The sequence below is a fragment of the Prionailurus viverrinus genome, chromosome E1, assembly GCF_022837055.1.
Source record: "Prionailurus viverrinus isolate Anna chromosome E1, UM_Priviv_1.0, whole genome shotgun sequence".
Taxonomy (NCBI): domain Eukaryota; kingdom Metazoa; phylum Chordata; class Mammalia; order Carnivora; family Felidae; genus Prionailurus; species Prionailurus viverrinus.
The window spans coordinates 31,029,119-31,051,674 of NC_062574.1; the positions used below are offsets into that span (position 1 = coordinate 31,029,119).

At 37.8% G+C, this 22,556-nt stretch overlaps 1 protein-coding gene across 9 annotated transcripts in view; it reads right to left on the reverse strand.

Moving 5' to 3' along the window:
* The window catches only part of STXBP4 (syntaxin binding protein 4), a 182,102-nt gene that overhangs the window by 49,692 nt on the left and 109,854 nt on the right, over window positions 1-22,556 (reverse strand). The window contains exon 17 of one of the 9 annotated variants that reach the window (XM_047832843.1): window positions 18,808-18,846. The exons of the other annotated variants lie outside the window; for them this stretch is intronic. Within the exon in view, the coding sequence (XP_047688799.1) occupies window positions 18,824-18,846 (23 nt within the window). The 3' untranslated portion in view covers window positions 18,808-18,823. Of the gene's footprint in view, window positions 1-18,807; window positions 18,847-22,556 lie in introns of those variants that run through there. 9 annotated transcript variants of the gene reach the window in all.

Sequence of the window (22,556 nt, forward strand, 5' to 3'; positions counted from 1 at the left end):
GTCCTGTCTTCACCCTAAAAGTGGAACAAACAAGAAACTTACCTCATGTTGGTTTCTTTGTGCAAGTTTTGACTAATCTCTGGAATCTGCCTGTTTTTATTCACTCTCCAGAGGCTTCACAGGTGGTTGTTTTTTGTATTTTGTACAGGGTGTATAACTGGGTTCTGCAGGATGGTTAGTCTGCCAGGAGCCTACTCACCCATACTGGAAGCGGAACTAATGGATTTTTTGAATAGAAAGAGATCTTAGGAATCCTCTATCCAACTATCTCATGTCACAAATTGGAGCCTGACACCAAAACAGGTTAAAGAGCTTTGTCACAGAGTCAATTACAGGGAAAAACAGAAATGTAACTTCTGATTTAGCGATCATCCACAATGCCATTCTGCAATAACGCTGTAAGAACAAATTCTGTGCAGAGTGTAAAATGCACTCAGACCTCTCTCTCAAATGTAAATAGTGTATTAGCTCTCAATTGTTACCTCCTGTAGGTGTTTGCTATTGGTATGGACTGAATGCGTCCACACAAAATTCATATATTGAAACCTGAGCCCCCAGCGTCCTTGTATTTGTAGACAGGGGCACTTAAGGAAGTAATTAAAGTTAAATGAAGTCATGAAGGTGAGGGCTCTGATCCAACAGGATTATTATCCTTATAAGAGACACCAGAGAGCACCCCTCCCCCTTACCTTCCCCAAGTGTGCACAGAGGAGAGGTCATGTGGGCACACAGACAGATGGTGGTTATGCAAATGCCAAGAGAAGAGGTCTCAGAATGAAACCTACTTGGCTAGTTCCTAGCCTCCAGAACTGTGAGAAGTGAATTTCTGTTGTTTAAATCACCCAGTCTACAGTATTTTGTTATTGGAGCTTGAGCTAAGTAACACAGCTATAAAAATGGATCCAAATTTGCACACTGGTAAATCGGCTTATTTGACAGAATTACCTCAGTTCGACTACACAAAGGTAAATTCATACTCTTTAAAAGAGTTTGAACTCAGAAATATAAAATCTGCCAACCAGTACCATAAAAATAAAGTTGTTTTGAGGGCTAAATCCAGAATGTTCGGTAAATCTTTTGTGAGGCTGCAGGGCAAATAGTGTTTCTAAAACAATTTCATCCTATTCTTTTTCTTATCTTACTTTTTACATGCTTATATAAAACTATTAATAAAAATCAGAGTCTATGAGTCCATTCTGCAAATGCCTTAAATAGTCATGCCTTCCCCGACGGCATGTAAACAGACACCATATAAATGAAGGTCAGGCCCAAACACACTCACCTATTTGCAGACTCAGTTTTCTGATCCATTATGAACCTCTGCTCCTCCCCCCTTGATCTCCACACCTCCTGGCCTCACAGCCTGCCCTATCATTTGGACCTCCACCCCACCCCTCAGATTCTCCACAGAAAGCTGTTACTTCATCTCCTCTCTTGGCATCATAGGGGTCTCACCTCCCTTTTTACCCATTCTTTTTTTTTTTTTTTTAACTTCATGTATTTATTTTGGGAGAGACAGAGACAGCGCAAGTGAGGGAAAGGCAGAGAGAGAAGGAGACAGAGAACCCCACACAGTGTGAAGCCCAACGTGGGGCTCAAACCCATGAAACCGTGAGATGATGACCTGAGCCAAAACTGAGAGTTGGACGCTCAACTGACTGAGCCGCCCAGGTGATCCTACCCAAACATTCTTGATAATATAGGTCCATGGTGATCTGGCCTGGCATCTTGTCATATCTTTAGGTCAACCCAACCCAGCACAGCCTTGGCGTGGAGCAGTAACCAATCATTATCAAATAATAGGTATTTTAGTATATATAAATTAGGAAGCAGTGAGTACAGTCAAGAGTGCATTATCTACTAGGATTTCAAATCATAGTCCTCTTTTTACATTATTCTGTTATCTCTTCTGTCTTTTTTTTTGTTCATTGCCACTTGCTGTTGTAATCAGGTGGTCTGTGATGGTTACGTTAGGTCACAATATTTCATTCCTTACTCCAGCTCTCTTTTGTCCCACCTCTCCATCTGGCAGCACTTAATAAAAGCCACCCATATCATAAGGAGCTAAGAAATATGACAGTTATCTCTCATTTGCTTGGTGATGATTATAATTTCTGATAATTCAGGATGAAAGCACATGCAGTTATAGTCGATTTTTATTTCTATACATTGACTTGGTTTGATTGATGTAGACAAACATTCCAGGTAAGTGGGGTGCCAGCTCCTCCAACTCCCCCCTTAACTTCATACTGTTGTATTCAGCTTTGGTAGGACCCCAAAACATTTCTTTTCCCCTTCACTGAATTAGCTCAATAAATTACTGAACAAAAAGAAAAGCTGTTACATTTGGGGATTCTGATAACAAAAGTACTTTGGCAGGAGATTATCCAACTGCTTTGTCCTCTCTCTGGACAACCCAAGTTTTGGGGTTGGAAGTTCGAGCAAGCCTTCCTTTTCAATATTGAGCATCTATTTTAATTAATAATAAAAAGAAGGGTAACAAATACAAGAAATATAAAGTCACATACATTTGAATAAAACAAAGGAAGAATTAGTGAAATCTGGAAGAGTTTCATTAGTTTCAAAAATGTAGTCTCCTACTTTCAAGTAACCTCGATTTGAGATAATGATCCTTATTTAAAGATATATTGTAACGATTGGATAAAAACCGACAGCTAAAAACCTAAAGCATTTGTTGTTAAAGTAGTGCTTCAAAAGTTCTTAAAAGTTTCTTCTTTTACTTTAAGCAATCTCATTTTGGTTTTAATATTTTCACATGCTTAAGAAATCAAACATAAACACACATACCTAAATATGAAAGTTTACAATCTAGGCAGAAACTTCTGGTCAGCTATTGTTAGGACATTTGTAAACTCAAATTAGATGCAGTTTAAATTAACTGCATTCTATGAATGATACAAATCGCTGCAGGGAATAAAAACCTATCTTCATTTATAAATATGGTCACACCCGAAAAAAAAAAGAGAGTAATGTTCCAACTATTCTCAACTTTTGCTTTTGTCAACAGAACCCACGATCTGTCACTCATGTCTGCTTTTGTACAGGCTACTAACTGCTGGAGTCACTAGCTCACTCTTTTCTTCTCTGCCTTATAAACATCTGCTCATCAGTCCAGAACCAGCTTAAATGGCACTTCCTGTGTGCATCCTCCCCCAGGTTCCTTGGCAGAGTTCATCCTCCCCTGCTTTGTGGCACTTGCGTGGTTTGTACCAGGTTCACAGCACTTACTGTTCTCTCATGTGAAACATGAGTTCCTTGAGGGCAAGGGCCATGTTTTATTGGTCTTTGTATCGCTTTCTGGTATACAGTGGAGTCTTTGGTGCACAGTAAATGTTCAACAATAGTTTGCTGTGTTCTCACACCCCAAGAACTAAGACTTATCCTTAGATTAAAAAAAAAAAGGCAATATTGCCTGGAAAGATTTAGAAAAAAAAATGTGGCATTTTAGTTAGGAATGCTTACAGGTGAAAGCAACATGCTACCCAATTAGCTGGGCAAACAAATAGGCATTTACTTTTAAGGAGCTGGGAGGTTTCTCAGCAAGAACATTAAGATTCCAGGTTTTTTCTATGTTTTCACTCTAGCATTCTTGGTGTATAGACATTTCACCCTCACAATTTTCACTCTGTGGTTGGTTGCAAGAGGGCCTGCAAAGCTACAAGCATCACATCCACATTGAAGACAGAAAGAAAGGAAAAAGAGCCGGCTAATTGAAAGCTTCCCCAGAAATTCCTAAGCAGATTCTCCTCGATATCTCATTGGCCAGAATTGAGGGCTACCCCAGATGTAGGAGGTTGAGAAAGCAAGTATCTGATTTTATAGTTTCTGATGCGATAGACCTAGTTGGGCAAACACTGAGTTGGCCGTAGGTGACAAAGACAAAATGAAAACAGGAGAGTGGTTTAGGGTCAAGATATTAACATACCAGGTTTGTCAGAATGAGAACGCCTGAGACTTTGGAGGACTGTAAGGTATCGGTGCAAATGAGTATATAGTTAATTATTCGTGTTAAGATATCTTCTCAACTGTGGTTGCTTATAATGGCATAAATAATGAGATATCGGTTTCAATCTTGTATTTCATGATTCTTCCGGTGCTTTTAAATGACAACAGTTTTGGGAAGCCTGGGTGGCTCAGTCGATTAAGTGTCTGACTTTAGCTCAGGTCATGATCTCCCAGTTCATGGGTTCAAGCCCCACGTCAGGCTCTGTGCTGACAGCTCAGAGCCTGGAGCCTGCTTCGGATTCTGTGTCTCCTTCTCTCTCTGCCCCTCTCCCATTCACACACACTCTCTTTCTCTCAAAAACAAATAAACATAAGAAAATCAAAATGTATTTATAAAAAAAAATTACAATAGTTTTCCTCTGTCTCCTATTTACCTCAACTTCCTTCTGGTTCCATCACCCCCATTCAAATTTTCTCTGAGCCAAATCTTAAATGTTGCAATCTCCATAAACATTTTCCTGATTTTAAAACAATTTCCCTCTTTATTCTTCTAAGCTATTAGCACTTTGTATCATTCACAAAACACTTAGTATCTCCAAATTTGCATTATGAAAATTTGCACAAATATTTTATTCCCCTCCTCCCATAGACTGCTAACTCCTTGAGGGCACTGAGTTTTCCTCAGACCTACTTGGTTCCAAAAGTATTATTTTGTGAACTGAATATTTAATTCATTTCCTTTTATTTGGTTATGGAGACTTTTTTTTTAATGTTTATTTATTTTTGAGAGAGAGAGAGAGAGAGAAAGTGCAAGTGAGGGAGAGGCAAAGAGAGGGAGACACAGAATCTGACAGCTGTCAGCTTAGAGCCCAACACAGGGCTCGAACTCACAAACTGCAAGATCATGACTGGAGCCCAAGTCGGACGCTTAACCGACTGAGCCACCCAGGTGCCCCTATTTGTTTATGGAGACTCTTAGTGTTGGAAGGAAGGAAATGGAAGGGAAGACCAACATGTATGAAAACAGGGCCACTGCCAGCCTGTGGTGTGGATAAAACTTTTCCATTCTGTGTGGAAAATGGCTCTCCTCGTATGTGCCAGGGCTACAAAATAGTGCCTCCTCTGAGCTGATGCAATTCTGAGGGCACAGAGCTTGCAAGGGCACTCGTCTTTCTGTGAAAATTATAAAAAGGTGCTCCTTCCTCTAGAAAACGAGGGCCTGTCCCAGGGCATCCAGTCGCTTGTATTTCAGCCCCCACATACTCACTTGCCCTTGGCTTACTGCATGCACAAAAGGCTCAGTGCTCTGCTGCAGCCACACAGAACGGATTTCAGAGGAAAAGACTCATTTCCATGCAATATATTTACAAGTCTTTGGGGATTTCTCTAGGCTCTGTAGTGATGGGAAACACAGAGCTTCACATTTTTAGATAGGTCTAATTCTCAAAGGTTCTTGCTCATAATTCTTGCTCAGAATGGAACCAAAATTTGTCCTTCTGTTGTTTCTACCCGATGGCCCAGAGACTTAACTTCTGATGTTATATATATATAATCATGTCTCAAAGCACTGCATTGGCATTGAAGCTATCTCCTCAGCAACACACAATAGCATGCAACTATTTATAGGAAAAAAACACAAACATTGTACTTGATTATCAGACATGTATGTGTACGTGTAAACACCTACATTTAAAATGGTGCACCTGGGTGGCTCAGTTGGTTAAGTGTCTGACTTTGGCGCAGGTTATGATCTTGCAGTTCATGGGTTTGAGCCCTGTGTCGGGCTCTGTGTTGAGTGCTCAGAGCCTGGAGCCTGCTTCAGATTCTGTCTTCTTCTCTCTCTGCCCCTCCCCTGCTCACATTCTGTCTCTCTCTCTCTCTCAAAAATAAATAAACATTTAAAAAAATTTAGAACAACATTAAAAAAAAAATAAAACCCAATAAATCCAGTCTACTTTAGGAATCTAATTTAGATTCCCTGGGAATCTTACACTTCACTGCTGTTTCCCCACTAGATCACGGTCTTCTGTTTTACTCAAAATTTTTATGACCCACCTCCTTTAATCACTTGCCATCCTACATTGATCACTGACCGTCTAACAATTAAGTATGGAATTTTAATTTGAAAACATTATCACTGATAAAAAATTAAATGCTTGCAGATAAATTTATAGAATAGTAAGAACTGATATTTAAGATGTAGCAGTATTAAAAATTATTCTTTCTCATGTCCTCTAAGTATCTTGGGAAGAGTCTGAAATTAATTGAAAAGAGAATTTCAGAAAGTAAGTGGTGGTGGGGGAATCCTTTTAATGTATAATATTTTTTACTTGAGAGGTATGCTTTGGTAACCTTAACTGTGGTTATGTGTTAAGAATAAAAGTGAGATTATAATGTTGGTTTGATTTGATGAGTAATCAAATACTACATTCTTAAAAGTTATCAGTAGGATTAAAGCAAAGAAGTACAAAGGCTAGGGGCAGAAACACAACATGCGTATGTATATCCAAAGATGAATTTTCCTTGTTTGGGGTACTTAAATATCAAAACCATGAAAGAAAAGGAATGATCTTCTATTGCAGGATTCCATTTATTCAATGATAATTTATTCATACATTTTGGTAATGAACACAGGCTGAGTAAATTTTATCTTTGTATCATGTGATACATGATAGAACTAGATACAAAGATACTTGGCTATAGTAGAAGATTAACCATCAGTTAAGGCATCACATATATGCGGATATATTTTTATTTTATATACCTATATTTATATATTTTATTTTAAATCCAAACATTCATTTGCCAATCTTTGTTAGGCCAAAGGTTGGTTTTTGTTTTGTTTTGGTTTTTGTTTTTGTTTTTTTTGGTGCTTAGTCCTCTGATTAGGGTTCTATATTGTTCTTTTTGCAGAAACCACACTCAAAATACATCAGCTATCATTTCCAGTTTCAGTTTCTTTAAAAGTGCATTGAGAACTAAGAACAGTTATGAAACAATCCAAGAGCAGAATTCTTCTAGACTTTTACAATCCACCCTGCCCCCGATCTTTTACAGATGACTCCCTCACATCTAATCAATAGCATTGTAAGCTCACTTTTATCAAATCTTTCTAAAGCATTCAACTTAATTTTTATAAAAATAACTTTTTCTTTCCATATTCATGGTTCATTAAGTTACAAATTACACAATTAGTTTATAGTACCAAGTACACCTGGCATTAGTCGTTTTGAAAAAAAACACAACCAACTCTGATAAACATCTTAACTGGCAGCAGCTTATGTTCAGGGTAGCACTGGAGGGAAGCCTCTCAGACAGGAGTAGACATCACCCATGGGCATCCATCCGTATGCTTCATGGAGAGAATGGAGTTGGCTGATTAAACTGGTTAAGACAGTTTCTACTTTTTTTGTAAAATTTTTTTTATTAACATTTATTTTTGACAGAGAGAGACAGAGCACGAGTGGGGGAGGGGCAGAGAGAGGCAGGGACACAGAATCCAAAGCACACAGCCTGTCAGCAGGCTGTCTGCCTGAGCTGTCAGCACACAGCCCTATGCAGGGCCTGAACTCATGGGCCATGAGATCATGACCTGAGCTGAAGTCAGGCTTAACTGACTGAGCCACCCAGGCACCCCAAGACAGTTTCTACTTTTTCGGAGAAAGTCGTTCTAAAAACATACGTATATACATATGCACAATATTAATAACTATGGAGTATTTTATAATTTACTGAGAATAATTGTAAAAAATTTACTATCTAGCAGGACAATTACTTAACTACTCAAAAGCATATACTTTTAAAACGACTCGGTTTTTCTTGGTTTCCACATCGCTATACTTGCCTTATTATCCATCTGTCTTTCTGACCACTCCTTCTCAGTCTAGCTTCTTCTTTCTCTAGACCTCTAAATTTTGTCCTTAGGATTCAGTCTTGGATCCCCTTCTTTTCTCGACTTACATTCATATCCTAGGTGATCTCACAGTTTCCATAATGTTAAAAAACCTACATGTGCTGATGACTATCACATTTGGCCAACTCAGCCCTTCCTTCTGATTCCAGACTAGTATAAGCAACTCCCCAATAATGTCTCCACTTAGATGTCTCATAGGCAAATTAGACCTGATTTTTCCAAAATTAAGTTTTATGTCTCAAAAGCGGATCCTCCCCGAAATCTTCCCCATCTTGGTAAATGAATCTATTCTAGTCTTCTTTCAATTCTTGGAGTAGGCAGCTATTTGCCTCAGCCTGGGTTGATCCCTACTTAGCTTTCTAGATGGTTGGCTCCTAGTCATCTTTCGAGTCTCCACTTGAAAGCTTGTCATATGGACAGATGGTCCCTGCCCTCCCTCCATTTCTATCAGAGCAACATGTACACTACAGTCATTGAACTTCCTCAACAGAAATGACCTATGTATTGGTCTTCCTGCTTATTGTTTGTTTTCCTTAACTGTACATAAGCTCAGCAAGGATAGGGATCATGTTTCATTCATCCCTGTTTACAATGAACCTCGCCTGACACATAGTAGGCCCTTGAAAATATTTGTTGGATAAATACATAGCACCATATTCTTGTTCCTTAGAACACTTACCACAATTTGTAAGTATATAATTAAACTTTTAAAAGATGTACAATTCATATATATAAAAAAAATTTCAAGGGAAATAAAGTATTAATAGACAAATATAAAATACTGTACAAACTATTAGCTGGTGGTAGTTCACAATCTCAACATTAAACTTTGTTTCATCCCTTTCAAAAAAACAAAAAATAAAAATAAAAAAACAAAAAAAAATAAAAATAACTAAAATAAAGGCTACATAAAAATAAGTAAAAATACAATTAATCTATTAAAAAAAAAAGATGTACAATTACTCTCCATCAAATGTATGCTCTGGGGAGGCCATGTCTATTTTATTCTCTCACTCAACACACAGTGTCTGACACATAGCAGGTACTCGATCAATATTTGTTGAAGAAAGGATGAGAGGGAAGGAAGGAATAAAAGCGATGAGATGATCGAGGGAGGGAATAGATCCTAAAGAAGAATGCTTTTACAGCAGTATTCGGAGACTATGGTAACAATTCAAATACAAGCTAAAACCACTCAATCCATCATTCAGTTGTTTTGCTCATATAATGTAAACATCTGTACCTTTGGAAACAGCTAGAGGAGTCAGCATTTGCTCATAACACAGATGTTTGATGTTATATAGATACAGCTGAAACTATCATTTTATTTTCTATTAGTGCTGCCAATTTGAACAGATCTGTGCTTCTTTAAGATACATACTTCTTAAATGAGTGCTGTGCTATTTAGTCAAGACCAGAGTGTTAGGAAGCCTTGACCATGTGATGCATGTTCAGTGAAATAACCTGGAATTTGTTCCAATTTCCTGACAGTAATGTTATAGCATAATGGTTGCCTAAGAACTTTGGTTATCATCAAAATATTAATGGATTACAAAGGCAAAATTTCACAAACCCAGTGTAAGTATATTTTTTTATATTTAAAAATATAAAATCTGCCATATTACTTGACATACTATAGAACTGGAGAGTGCTTCACTTTCCAGTGTGCATACTCATTAAAAAAAAGAGAGAGAGATTATAACAGTAGATTGTAATAACAAGAAAGATTCTTTGAAGAGAACAGCTCAAAAAATATTTGTTTAGTACAATATCAAATTAAAGAGTCACAGTTTCTGCCTACCAAGAATTCCAAGATGACATCAGACAAAGAAAAAGAAATTTCTTTAAGCAGACAAAAAGTACATTATTTTTTTTTAAAAAACCTAACAGTGAATCTTTAAATATTTACCTCCTGAGAAATTTCTCTCTAGAAAGATTCTTAATTATACTTTGTTTATTAGCTCATCTGCATTATAATAGCACTATGCACTTGTTTTTCATTAACAAAAGGTTTTGATTAAAAACTTTACACAGATAGTAGCTCTATGTAGCTGACTCATATTTTATTATTAGTGGTAGGTGTGCAGAAAGGGAATACACTGGTTTTGTACAGGAAATACTACAGAGAATTGAAATCTAGGTCACATAACTGAGCACTGCTATAAAAGAACAACAAAGGGCCAATGTGTTTTTTTTGCCTTTCACTCAAATAAGAAAATCATGTTTAAACAAAAGTTAACAATTAAATGCTTTGTAATTACATTTGGTTAACTTACATGATAATTAGTTATAACCATAATTATCCTTTTTGACCTCATAGTCTTAACATGTTACCTTCATATTTAAGAGGCTATATTCAGTGTGTACTAAGAGCAACCACTAGACAGAAAGCCAGATAATAAAATTTGTGCTTCTGTGAAATCTTTTATCTGGAAATACCAATTAAGTTTCTGTGAAATCTTTTATCTGGAAATACCAATTAAGTTTCTGTAGCGTCATTAGGCAGTAGAGTGAAGACAGGGAAACTTGGCATGTTACATGGCAAGCCAACAACCAAATAGAAAAGAAAGCCTGCTTGCTGCCCTGTGCATTCCAATAGATTTCCTTTGCTTCCATGGTTTTCTGAATGTGATATCACAGTGAACACACATCTGTGTGTTGTGATTTAGGTGCTTGATGGCTTTTGGAAACAACACAAGTACGACAAAGTATTTAGATAACAAAATGTCTAGGCTATATTCTCAAATGAGAATATGCTCCACAGCAATGTTTTGAATGCACTGATCAGGTCTTCAGGAAATGGTACTATCTCCTTTGAGCATTAAAAAAAAAATACATTACAAGTGTGTATTCCTTTTTTTTAAAGTTACAAATGTGTATTTCTCCTGAAACTTTTTAGTCCCTGAGACATGAGAAAATAAATAGCTTAGATGTTTTAGTTTAAATATAAACAATCAAACAAGTCATTATTTTCTGGCGTTTGTCTTTGCTCCTGTATTGAACCACTAATGCTATAAGGCAAGAGGCCTAAGCTGTATCATGTCTGTCCCTAACAATTCAGAAAGAGAAGTGAAGAAGTCTTCCTCTGTTATTTCTCACTGTTGGTAAACCCAGGGCGTGAATTATTTCTGATCAGTCAACTTGAGTTCAGATTTGACTCCTGAGCTGTAAATATAAAAAATAATCCTAGGTGCTGGGAGATGATGTCTCTATCTCCTAACAAATGTCATTACTTAGGTGTGCTTCCCTTTGCAATTTCTTTACAACTCTGAGCTTCAGGTTCATTACTGTCAGAACCCTGCTGAGGAATTACTATTATAAATTGTGACCTGGTAACAGTCACAAATATGCGAGTAAACAGCTTATTTAAAAATAATTGCATCCTTGTACTTCATTACAGAGAAAACAAACAGTGGTTTCTACTTCACAGAACAACAACAAAAAGAGGGTGTCGTTAAAAATTCACGAAATGCTTGAACAAAATTTGCTCTTCTATTTGGGAAGAAGAACGTAATTTGTCACTCTTTGGGAGAAAAGTTCAAGGTTCAAGGCTGAGGCAAACACAAATGGCCGCATTAATGTGATCTTCCTCCTAGCCCACTCCTAACGAATGAAAACATACAGAGAATGAGGTTGATAGCTGTTGGCTGGATTCAGCACATCCAAGTCTTCTGTTGTTCAACTCCCTAGGAAGTCATATTACATACTGATATATTTTCCTTAACTTCAGATTAGAAAAAAGAGCTAGATGATTTAAGAACTTTGTTTAATGTATTTATATTTTTAAAAAGAGCCAATGTGTTTCCTAAGGAAGTCTTTGAAGGTTGATTTACTGCAAGATACTCAGAAAAACCTGCAGCAGTCTGTTTCCTTAAGTTAATGTCAATTCACCATCTTCTCAAGCAATAAAGTAGCATTTTGCTGTTCATACAAACCCTCCAACCCAAAGCACAGCAATGCACTTGACAGAACTTTGTCAGTACCTTATCGATAAAGACAGATCCACCTTTGGATTACAGCCTACATTATAGGAGGAAGACAGAGCAAGGATGTGTTCAAGAAAGGCTAAAGTTGGCCAAAAAACCTTGCTCACAAAGAAAGGATATTGTAGATACTTCAACTCTTCTTTTTTGGATCCCCAAATCAGGACAGTAATTAAAAGGGTGCCAAAACACTCAAAATCAAGGTTGGCTCTGGAAAATAGATCCATGATTGTCATGCCCAAAGGATCCATTGAGTTTGATGGGGCGGACTCGGGGCGGGGTTTTGTTTTCAATCATGAAACCACCAGAGAGGTGTTGCATCTTTTATGGCCATGTTCTGCCTTGATGCTATTTGACCAATTATTTTCCTGAAGTAAACAGGATAAAGGGTAATTTGACCAATTATCCTTTCCTGAAAGAAAAAAAAAGAAGAAGTAGAAGAAGAAGAAGAAACTGTTTTCCCTTGGGTTCTCTCTTACTTAAATAGTTCACAGTTAGCCTAGTCTTAGAGACATTTCTGTCACAAAGTCTGCACACAGCGCACACAGTTGTGATGCGCTGCCCTAAGGGACATATTACCGTTAACGGCCCATCCAGTCATTTGATTATCATTGTATGGTTAATGGCTTTTTAGGATAATAACTCTGATACAGACAATCAAATGCTTTAATTAGTTTATTACCCTTTTTTATTGCAGAACAGATCTAGGCCATATTTGACTTTAATGTGAGGGTACAGTGTGGTACAACTTTAAGGCCATTATAGACAACCATAATCCTCAACTGGGTTCCTCAGTTTCTCATTTTAGTTAAGTCTCCAGGAGTAGAGGTGGCTCCTACCCTAGATCTTATTCGTAAACAATGATTTGCACATCAAGACAAATGACAAAAGTACAAAACATCAGGAGAATGATAGACAAAATGACAAATGGGATGAGAAGCTTTCCAAAAGACTGCCAGGGGAGGGGAATATGGAATAAGTAAGCTTGGAAAGGTGGAAAGGGTATGGGGTCAACTCTTTTGTATCCCAGATATCAGACCAAATGAGCTTATAAAAGAATTGGTTGTTCCTACATTTTACAGGTGGGGAGACCGAGGCCCAGACAGGTTATGAACCTCATCAAGGTCATGTTGCTCATAAGAGGAAGATATGGGATTTGAATCCAGGAGACCTGGTTCTTGAGTCCACACTGTTAGCCACTGTGCTCCTTTTCCCATTATATAAAAAAACAACATAAAAATGTTACAAGTTTTAAAAAGTTGGGGAAAAAAAGGGACTGAAAGTTAACGAGGCCAAAATGTAACTAATGGTTGCCTCTTGGTACTGGATTATGAGCAAGTTTTCCTGCTTGTTCATTCTTTTCAGATCTTTGCAAAATAATGAAAATAAAGTTTAACACATTTTTTATGTCAGCAGACAATAAAATAAAAATATTGCTGGCCTAACTAACATTTTCCCTCTTATCTTAGCACTTCTCGATTTAGAAAAACTAGGCACACATTTAAATGACACGTTGACAGCTATCGGAGCACATGGCATCCCTCTCTAGAAAATCACAGAAACCTGGGCCCAGGCAAGAACATGTTCAGATTAAGTAACTTCCAACATATGCTGTAGGATCAGTTTAGATTCAGTTCCATTTCCCATACCTTTCTTCCCTTAACCCTAACCTTGTTTGTTTTTTTTTATTTTCAAATTTTTTTTTTTAATATTTATTTTTGAGACACACACACACACACACACACACACACACAGTATGAGTCAGGGAGGGGCAGAGAGAGAAGGAGACACAGAATTTGAAGCAGGCTCCAGGCCCTGAGCTGTCAGCACAGAACCCGACTTGGGGCTCGAACTTACAAACTGCAAGATCATGACATGAGCTGAAGTCAGACGCTCAACCAACTGAGCCACTCAGGCCACCCAACCCTACACCTTTTAAACTAGAGTTACATAACTGATATTTACAATATGAACAGGAGGTCTTAAGAGATATTGAAATGCCCCATGAATCACAGAAGAAAGATTCAACTGACATTCGAGACAGTGTTGGTGTAAGATGCATATCTGCCCTCACCAATCTACCGAAGATTCTCTCGTAAAGGTCACAAATCCTTACAGTCAAAGCTGGCCCATTTCCCACATATTGTCCTCTTGTTACCAGCATTTAGTACCACTTTCCAATCTCTCCTTGAAATTCTCTTTTCCTGTTTTGTTTTTGCTTTTTTTTAAACCTCCCAGCAATATTCTTAGTTTCTACTTCTATCATCCTTTCTGTTCCCCATCTGGCTCCCCTTCCTCCTCTAAGTTGTCCCTGACTTTTCTTTCTTCCCCTGTTACACCTTTTCTCTGCAATATTAGGGCTTGAATTATCAGAACCATAAGAATAATCCCTGCAGCAACATTTCCAACCCTGTAGTCCCTCCCTATCTCCCTCTAGATGTCAGTATTCCTAGTGCTAGTGTGTAATACAGAACTTGTCCTTCTTCTGGGTTACTTGTGAATTTTCATGGTTCTACCACCTGCCGATAATCCAGGCTCAAAAATTCAGTGCCATTTTGATTTCTCTTCCTTGTTTCTCTCTTTATCCTATGTGACCTACCTCTATGATCTTATTCACTTAGTTATTCAATTCCTACATATGGAGGATGGACTGCTGTAATGATGGATTCTGGGGCTGTGGTGGTGAAGAAGGTGAGTAAGGACTCTGCCTTCCTGGAGTTTATATTCTAGTAGGGCAGACACAATTTCAGGGAGCAATTAGTGCTTTTAAAAAAACAAATAACAGTAGAGGAATCATGAGTGATCGGTAGTGGTAACAGGGGCTAGTTAGTATGTTAGATAGATTGGCTAGGAAAAGCCTCTTCAGAAGATGATATTAGAATACAGACAGGGGTGTGAAAGTGAGCCTTGTGAAGATCTGAAGTAAGACCAATCCAGGGAGGTAGAACCGCAAGTACAAAGGTACTGGGGTGGAAATGAATTTGGTATGTTTGAAGAACTATAAATAGACCAATGTGACTGGTCCAAGATGTCATGTGGATGATAGGGTCTGGTTTATGCATTAAAGACCACTAGAAGATAGACTGTAGGGGAGAAGTAATAGGAAGTAATTGCTATTTGTTTTTAAACATCCACATTCTCAGGCAATACCCATAATCATTGAGCCCCTTTATATAAATGAAAGTTTCAATTCAACAAATATGTAATCTCCTAACTCATAAATAAGGACATTATGAGTTTAAATACTTTATTTCCTTAGTTTAGATGAAAACAATATCATGTTTCTGAAATGGACAGTAAGCAATGGAGCATCTATTTTTGATCATTTTCTACTTATATGTTATATAAATTAACCCAAATCTTTTGGGCATTTTGTCATCAGTAATGTCCAACAGCAAATTAAATTAACAAAGTATTTATAAAAACTTCACAGATTGCCAGAAATGAGGTACAACGGACCAGGCATTCAGTGTACCAAACAGGAATGAATAATGCTAAAATTATGTTTCCACTAGGGGTCTACAAAGAAGGAAGCTGAAAATAAAATGAATAAAAGATAAAGGCATTTCAATTATTGTCAGGTTATAAAAGGTTTGTACTTTTATGTGATGTGAAGATAGAGAATGGAGGCATAGCAAATGAGTCCATTATGTCAGTATCATTTGGAGTCAGACAATTAAGCTTCTGGCATCTACCAACACTGAATATGTCTCATATAAAACTGAGCACAACTTGGTAGACTGAAGAGAAAAAAAGACAATTATGAAATAATCAGTATTCATATTAGGCTTTTAAGGTTCCTTTTATTTACAAAAAGCAATTCATTCATTTCTGTATTCTCTGGGTTTATTCATTTGCTTCCCTGTACATAAATAAATGTCATGCTTGCTTTTTCATTCCCAAAAGTCTAAGAGGGGAAGAACACCACAGTAGGGAAGGATGACTTTCTTTCTTATTAGGTTTATGGGTTAGGTAACTTAACAAGGAATTCATTCATCAAATGGTCTTGGAGAATCAATCATGTGTCAAGCACTGTAATAGGTAGTGAGAATGCTAAGCTGAAAGAGACAACATCACATGGTGAGGAAGGAAAGCAGCTCTCTTTGTAAGATTCATGACAGCATTTCTAACATAATGGCAGCCGTTTCTAGAGGCTGATGCCTTAATTAAGCTTGTAAAAAAGTATCCTTTCCATCCCTCTTCCCCCCCCCCCCCACCGCCCCCCGCCAATATTTCCTTTGGATAGAAAAGAGTCAAAGAGGTGAAGGAGGTAGAAAAGAGTCATCTCATGGGGAGTATGAAGGTTGACTCAAAGCTCTAAATGTAATTTGTATCTTTTATTCTAATAGAAAGGAACGTTCTATTCCAGGGAAAATTCTAGCCATGCCATTCTGAAGGTTGTTTTCTCAACTGGGAAGACAGAAGCAAATGGCAGTAGTTGATATTTTCTATTACTGTGTAACTGGTTGATGATATTTTCTATCACCGTGTAGGAAACTACCACACATTTGACTAGCTTAGACTAATACACATGTATTTATTATCTTACAGCTTCTGTGAGTCAGGAGTCTGGGCGAGGCATAGCCAAGTACTCTGCCTAGGGTCTCACAAGGCTGCAGTCTCATCTGGGGTTTGACTGGGGAAGGTTGTTACTGTCAACAGAATTCAATTCCTTGCGGTTTTAGAACTGAAGGCTTCATTTTCCCTGGCTACCCACCTGAAGCTGCCTTTGGCTTCTTGCCATGTGGGTCTCCCAACGTAAGAGCTCCCTTCTTTGAAGCCAAGAAGGAGTAGGAGGCTCCAGCAAATGGGCACTAAAATCTTATGCAATATTATCATGTACATCCTGTTTTTGTTGTGTTCTGTTGGTTAGAAGTAAATCACAGGTCCTGCACATACTCCAGGGGACAGGATCACAGAAAGTATGAACACTGGGAAGGAGAGATCATGGAAACCCTTACTCAAAGAGAGTCTACTACATTACCTAGACTTTTCCCCCTCTATGTTAATTTAACATACCAAATCTACTTTCTCTTTATCTTCAAATATAGCTTTTCTCATCTTTAAAAGTTTTTTTCAAAAGCGTAGGTTGATCCTGGCTTTAACATTCCTGCCACTATTCTTAAGCGTTCTTGTTAGTTCTAGGTTGTCTCTTTCTCCAACGTTTGTATATTTGTTTGAACATCTAAGCTCATCAAAGAACTCTGAAATTCCCCTTGATTATATGTACACCTCTGCCCTTTCCTTCTTGTTGACACTGTAAGGAAAGTTCTGCAGTAGAGTTCATCTTTTAGGAATTATTACTCCATAAGCCACATTCCCATCCATAGTCTCTAAACATGAGAAGATGTTTAGAGAACATGAGAACATTTTAACCCAAGTTTAAAATAAAACAAAACTGGACTCTGGAATCTGTGGTATATGTCTAGATAAATACACAATTCCTGGAACCTGTGGTATATGCCCAAATATATATATAATTAAACAACTGCATCCTCTTTAGATTCTTTTGGTAGAACTACAATCCCAGCAGGTTTTACAATAGTTGAAGTGCTTCCCTATTATAACAGTTTGGTACACACCAGCCTATGATCCACTTTAATGAAAACATCACTCATATTCTTTTTCTGCCTGGGCTATTCAAGGTCCACTTTTACAGATTTACTTTGGTTTCTTTCTTTTTTTCAGCTCTTTTTGAAGCATCACCCTCCCTGACATTCATGGATTTCTTATAGGAAACTGCCTATAGTCTCACTCCCCTTCTATCAGATCTGGAAGAAAGGTGTGGTCATTCATGGAAATATTTTGGTCTCAAAGCCCCCGTTGATGGTGTGTGGCACCCACCTAGGGTTAGTATGCATGAGAGGGAAGAGTTAATTCCATTCTTCCACAAGTCTCTCCTACCTCATGACTGCTTGCTTGCTTGCTTTCTACTAGAGGGGCATCCTCAACATGAGCAGAGTCTGATCTTAGTGTCTGATATGTAGGTACTCAACAAATATTTATGGAAAGAACTGGCTAACGTCTATTTGTGTGGATTTGCTATATATTACATTCATTCATATGATGGGTATTTATTTCTATTTTTAAAAATCCTAGGAATGAAACTAGGATCTAGTAATTAGATGTTACTAAATTGTAAAGATCAAGATATGCAAGATCCTTGGTCTCAAGGGGCTCATACTTTAATAGAGGAGACAGACAATAAACAAGTAAACCATGAAAAAAAAAAATAGTGTGAAGTCCTATGAAGAGAATAAAATACGGGAGTGAAAGAGAGAGCTGGAGGTAGAGAGGAGGCCAACATTAAACAGATTATTGGGGTGCCTGGCTGGCTTAGTCAGAGCTTGTAACTCGACCTTGCGGTTGTGAGTTCAAGCCCCAGGTTAGGGGTAGGGATTACTTAAATAAATAAAATTTAAAAGAATAGATTGTTATGAAAGCAAACAGGTTGAGGATTGAGTGATACCACGAACTGGCCTTCTCTATCCATACTGTCCTGTTTTTCCCAAGCATACCAGGAGCATTCTATCAGCATTACTATTTGGCGCATTCTTCCACCAGGTATCTATAAGGTTTTTTCCTTTCTCATATGAGTGGAATGCCTGTGGAAGTCTAGTGTAAGGGTTCACAGTGAGCTGGTGGCTAGCTGTACCCATTCCCGGGAAGTTTTACTACTGCTATCTTCTATATAAACTCAGCAAGTTTTCCCTCTCCTTATACAAGACTATGACATTTGGAGAGCCCTTGAGGTTGCTAGTTAGACATAAACTTTATTGTTTCAAACTTCATTGCCGTGAAATAAATTTGAGCTGAAGCTGGGTTTCTTTATTGCTCTTTTAAAGAATGAAATGTTACTTGGCAACTGTTTTTAGGCATTTTAGCACTTGGTTTCTTACACGTTCTCAGTGGAGTAATTTAATAACGATAGATTACATAAATCGACATTAGTAGAGATCTTTCACCACCTTCTAAGGTTTCTTGCTTTCAAAAGAAAAAAGAAAAAAGAAAAGAAAAAGGGGGGGTGGGGAGAGAATAGTTTATATCAGATTAGGTTGCAAGAACAAAATACTCTTTTTACATAATGACAATGAATGATGAAGATTATAATGATGAAGATAATGATGATATATATTGAGTCCTACCAGGTGGGAGCCACTTTAAACATTATCTTTAATCAGCTAGCCTCTTCAGATACATTATTTTAATCCTCTAAACAATTTTATGAGTTGGTGATATCTCCAATTTCATAGATGAAGAAAATGAGACTCAGGGAGACTACAGAACCCCCGAAGCATAAATCTATTAGGTGGCAGGCCTAGATTTTGAACCTTACAAGGTTCAAAGTATAGTCTTTTTACTATACTATTCTGCTTCTGTACAAGTAAAAATGAATCTATCTTTTCGACAAAGATATGATTTAGGGTACAAACAACTATTTTTTTTATATAAAAACTAAAGGCAATTTCACAAATGATACTTCATCTTATCCTGTGACGTAATGAGCCTTAATGCTCCTACTTTCCATTTCATAAATGGAACAAAACTGAGGTTGAGGAATTTACCTAAGGTTTAAAAAATCTTGTTCAAGAAGCAGGTTTTTCTCACTTCCAATGCTCCTTCTCTGTCCCACTTGGACTTTTACTTTCATTAGCATTTGGTGGTTATTTTAAAGGAACAAGAGGGGCACCTGGGTGGTTCCATCAGTTAAGCATTCAACTTTGGCTCAGGTCATGATCTCACAGTTTGTGAGTTCGAGCCCCACGTAGGGCTCTGTGCTGACAGCTCAGAGCCTGAAGCCTGTTTCGGATTCTGTATCTCCCTCTCTCTGCCCCTCCACCACTCATACTCTGTCTCTCTCTGTGTCTCTCTCTCTCAAAAATAAATAAACATTAAAAAAAAAATTAAAAACCCCCAAAGGAACAAGAAACACAAGCAGCATCGTATAGTCCCAAGACCTAATCATTTTTAGTCTAACTGGTGATGTTGGTTACATAAGTTCATAAAGTCGCACATTTTTGAAAAATATTATTAAAGATTAAGTTTTTGACTCCATATCTTCCATTTCAAGATTTTTATCAGGGCACATTTATTATTCCTTCTGTATGCATTGTTTTGTAAATGCTTCCAAAAAGAAATTTTTTACTGTGAGGTTTCCATTATGCTTAAAACTTACTTTTAAAAGGGATGCTTTAAATTTTAGAATTAACAAATGCTCACACTAAAAAAAGAAAAAAAATCAAATATAAAGGTTTCTAAAAAAAACAAATACAAAAACAAACACATATTCTCCCAATCTGACCTGAGAAAGCCACTGCTACCAATGAGTTAGGTATCCCTCTCTACCTGACTGGAAGTTATTAAAACTCCTTAAGCCTTACTGCTTTATTCTGAATATTTGTAAATTATGCAAATTTAAGATGAGGTAAATTTTGGCCAATTCTAACTGACATAAAAAACGAACTCTAGGGGCGCCTGGGTGGCTCAGTCAGTTAAGCATCCAACTTCGGCTCAGGTCACGATCTCATGGTCCGTGAGTTCAAGCACCGCGTCGGGCTCTGTGCTGACAGCTCAGAGCCTGGAGCCTGTTTCGGATTCTGTGTCTCCCTCTCTCTCTGACCCTCCCCCACTCGTGCTCTATCTCTCTCTGTCTCAAAAAAAAAAAAATTTAAAAAAAATGAACTCTAAAACACAATCTTATATTTATATAGTGCTTTGCATTTACAAAGCACTTTTATACTAGTTCCCTCAATCCTTGAGACTTAGGAAGACTGTATCCCTACTTTACAGACAGGAGGCCAAGACTCCAAGAGGTCATCATAGCTTATCAAATCTAAGATACCACTGAGAATACCACATCTTGCCATTTTATATGCTCAAAAAAAAGGAAAAAAATCCAATTCAATTGTGACATAATGACTTAACTGTACACCTGTGAGATTTGTAGGACTTAATATTAGAAGATCCGAGTTAGGGGTCTGGCATTGCCCTTTCCAAGCATGTGACTGAAGTAAACTATTCAAGTTATCTAAGCCTTGATCTTTTTTTTTTTTTTTTGAGAGAGGGAATGAGCACACGAGTGGGGGAGAGAGACAGAGGGAGAGAGGGAGAGGGAGAGGAAAGGGAGAGAGAGAGAGAGAGAGAGAGAGAGAGAATATTAAGCAGGCTCCGTGCCCAGTGCAGAGCCTGATTCCATAACCCTGGGATCATGACCTGAGCCAAAATCAAGAGTGGGATGCTCAACCGACTGAGCCACCCAGGTGCCCTGAAATATATGACTGCTTTATTAACATACAATATATATATTTTTAAGTAGGCTTCCCACCCAGTGTGGAGCCCAACATGGGGCTTGAGCTCACGACCCTGAGATCAAGACTGGAGCTAAGATCAGAAGTCACATGCTTAACCAACTGAGCCACCCAGGTTCCGCTTCGTATCTTTTAAGTTAAAAACAATAATGTCTATCTCACAGGCTTGCTGCGAGGACATATGGATGTAAAATGGTACTTTCAAAGTGTAAAACTGATAAAAATTTTAAAATCTCCTATATCTATGGCATTATTATCTTTAAATATATTTATCTGTAGTGGTAATATTAATATTCTGTTGTTGAAGGCAGGAACTTCTGGATCTTCACTCAAGTGTTGTATCATATTAAATAATTATTAAAGTCATTACTGCACATGACTGCTACTGCCACTGTCTCCCCTGAGATGAGCTGTTAATACTCTGTCCTCAGATGAACTCCAGAGAACACCTATTTCATTAACCCAAAAGCATGTATTCCATTTGGATGAGGACATTTTCAGGCCTCGAGGGAAAATATTCCTTTCTGGCACCATTCACATTTTGCTTGTCCAGTTATAACTGGATAATCCTACAGGAGCAAAACATGAACCCCACTGTAGATGCTCTATTATTGCAGTCAGTTTTAATTGTGAAAGGAATTGGAATTCATTTTTTGAAAGAGAGATAATGTACTATACTATTTTTAAAAAATTTTTAATGTTTATTTATTTTTGAGAGAGAGAGAGAGACAGCGAGAGGCAGAGTGCAAGCAGGGAAGGGGCAGAGAGAGAGGGAGACACAGAATCTGAAGCAAGCTCCAGGCTCTGAGCTGTCAGCACAGAGCTGGACGCAGGGCTCAAACCCACAAACTGTGAGATCATGACCTGAGCCAAAGTTGGACGCTTAACTGACTGAGCCACTCAGGTGCCCCAATAATGTACTATACTTAAACATCAATGCCTTCTTTAATTTTTGAAGCAGGCTTTGTATTTTTTTTTTTTTTTTGCCTTTGTGTTGGAAATCATTCTGTGTTACAGTGTGTTCACCCATGTTAGTACTAAGATATATAGGCTTTTACCTGAATAAATCCTAGATGTTGCACATCCTGCAAGCCCCTTGACAACTATATTCCTGCCTGGTGGGAAGAATTAAGTCTCACTCATTTGGTCATGCCCTTCATAGCTCACGGATGCTGGCAGCATATGTGATTAAAGTATATATATGAAACACTTCCTTGGAAATGATCTTCTATGAAAATGCCTATCATGTGGTAGCTCTGGGATTGATTCATACTAGACAGTTTTTGGGTATGGTAAATACTGGAAATATGGTGGCTTTTTATGACTGACAAACTATTATGTTTGCTTCCTATGTACCGATAGAAAACAGTAGATAGTTACTATAGA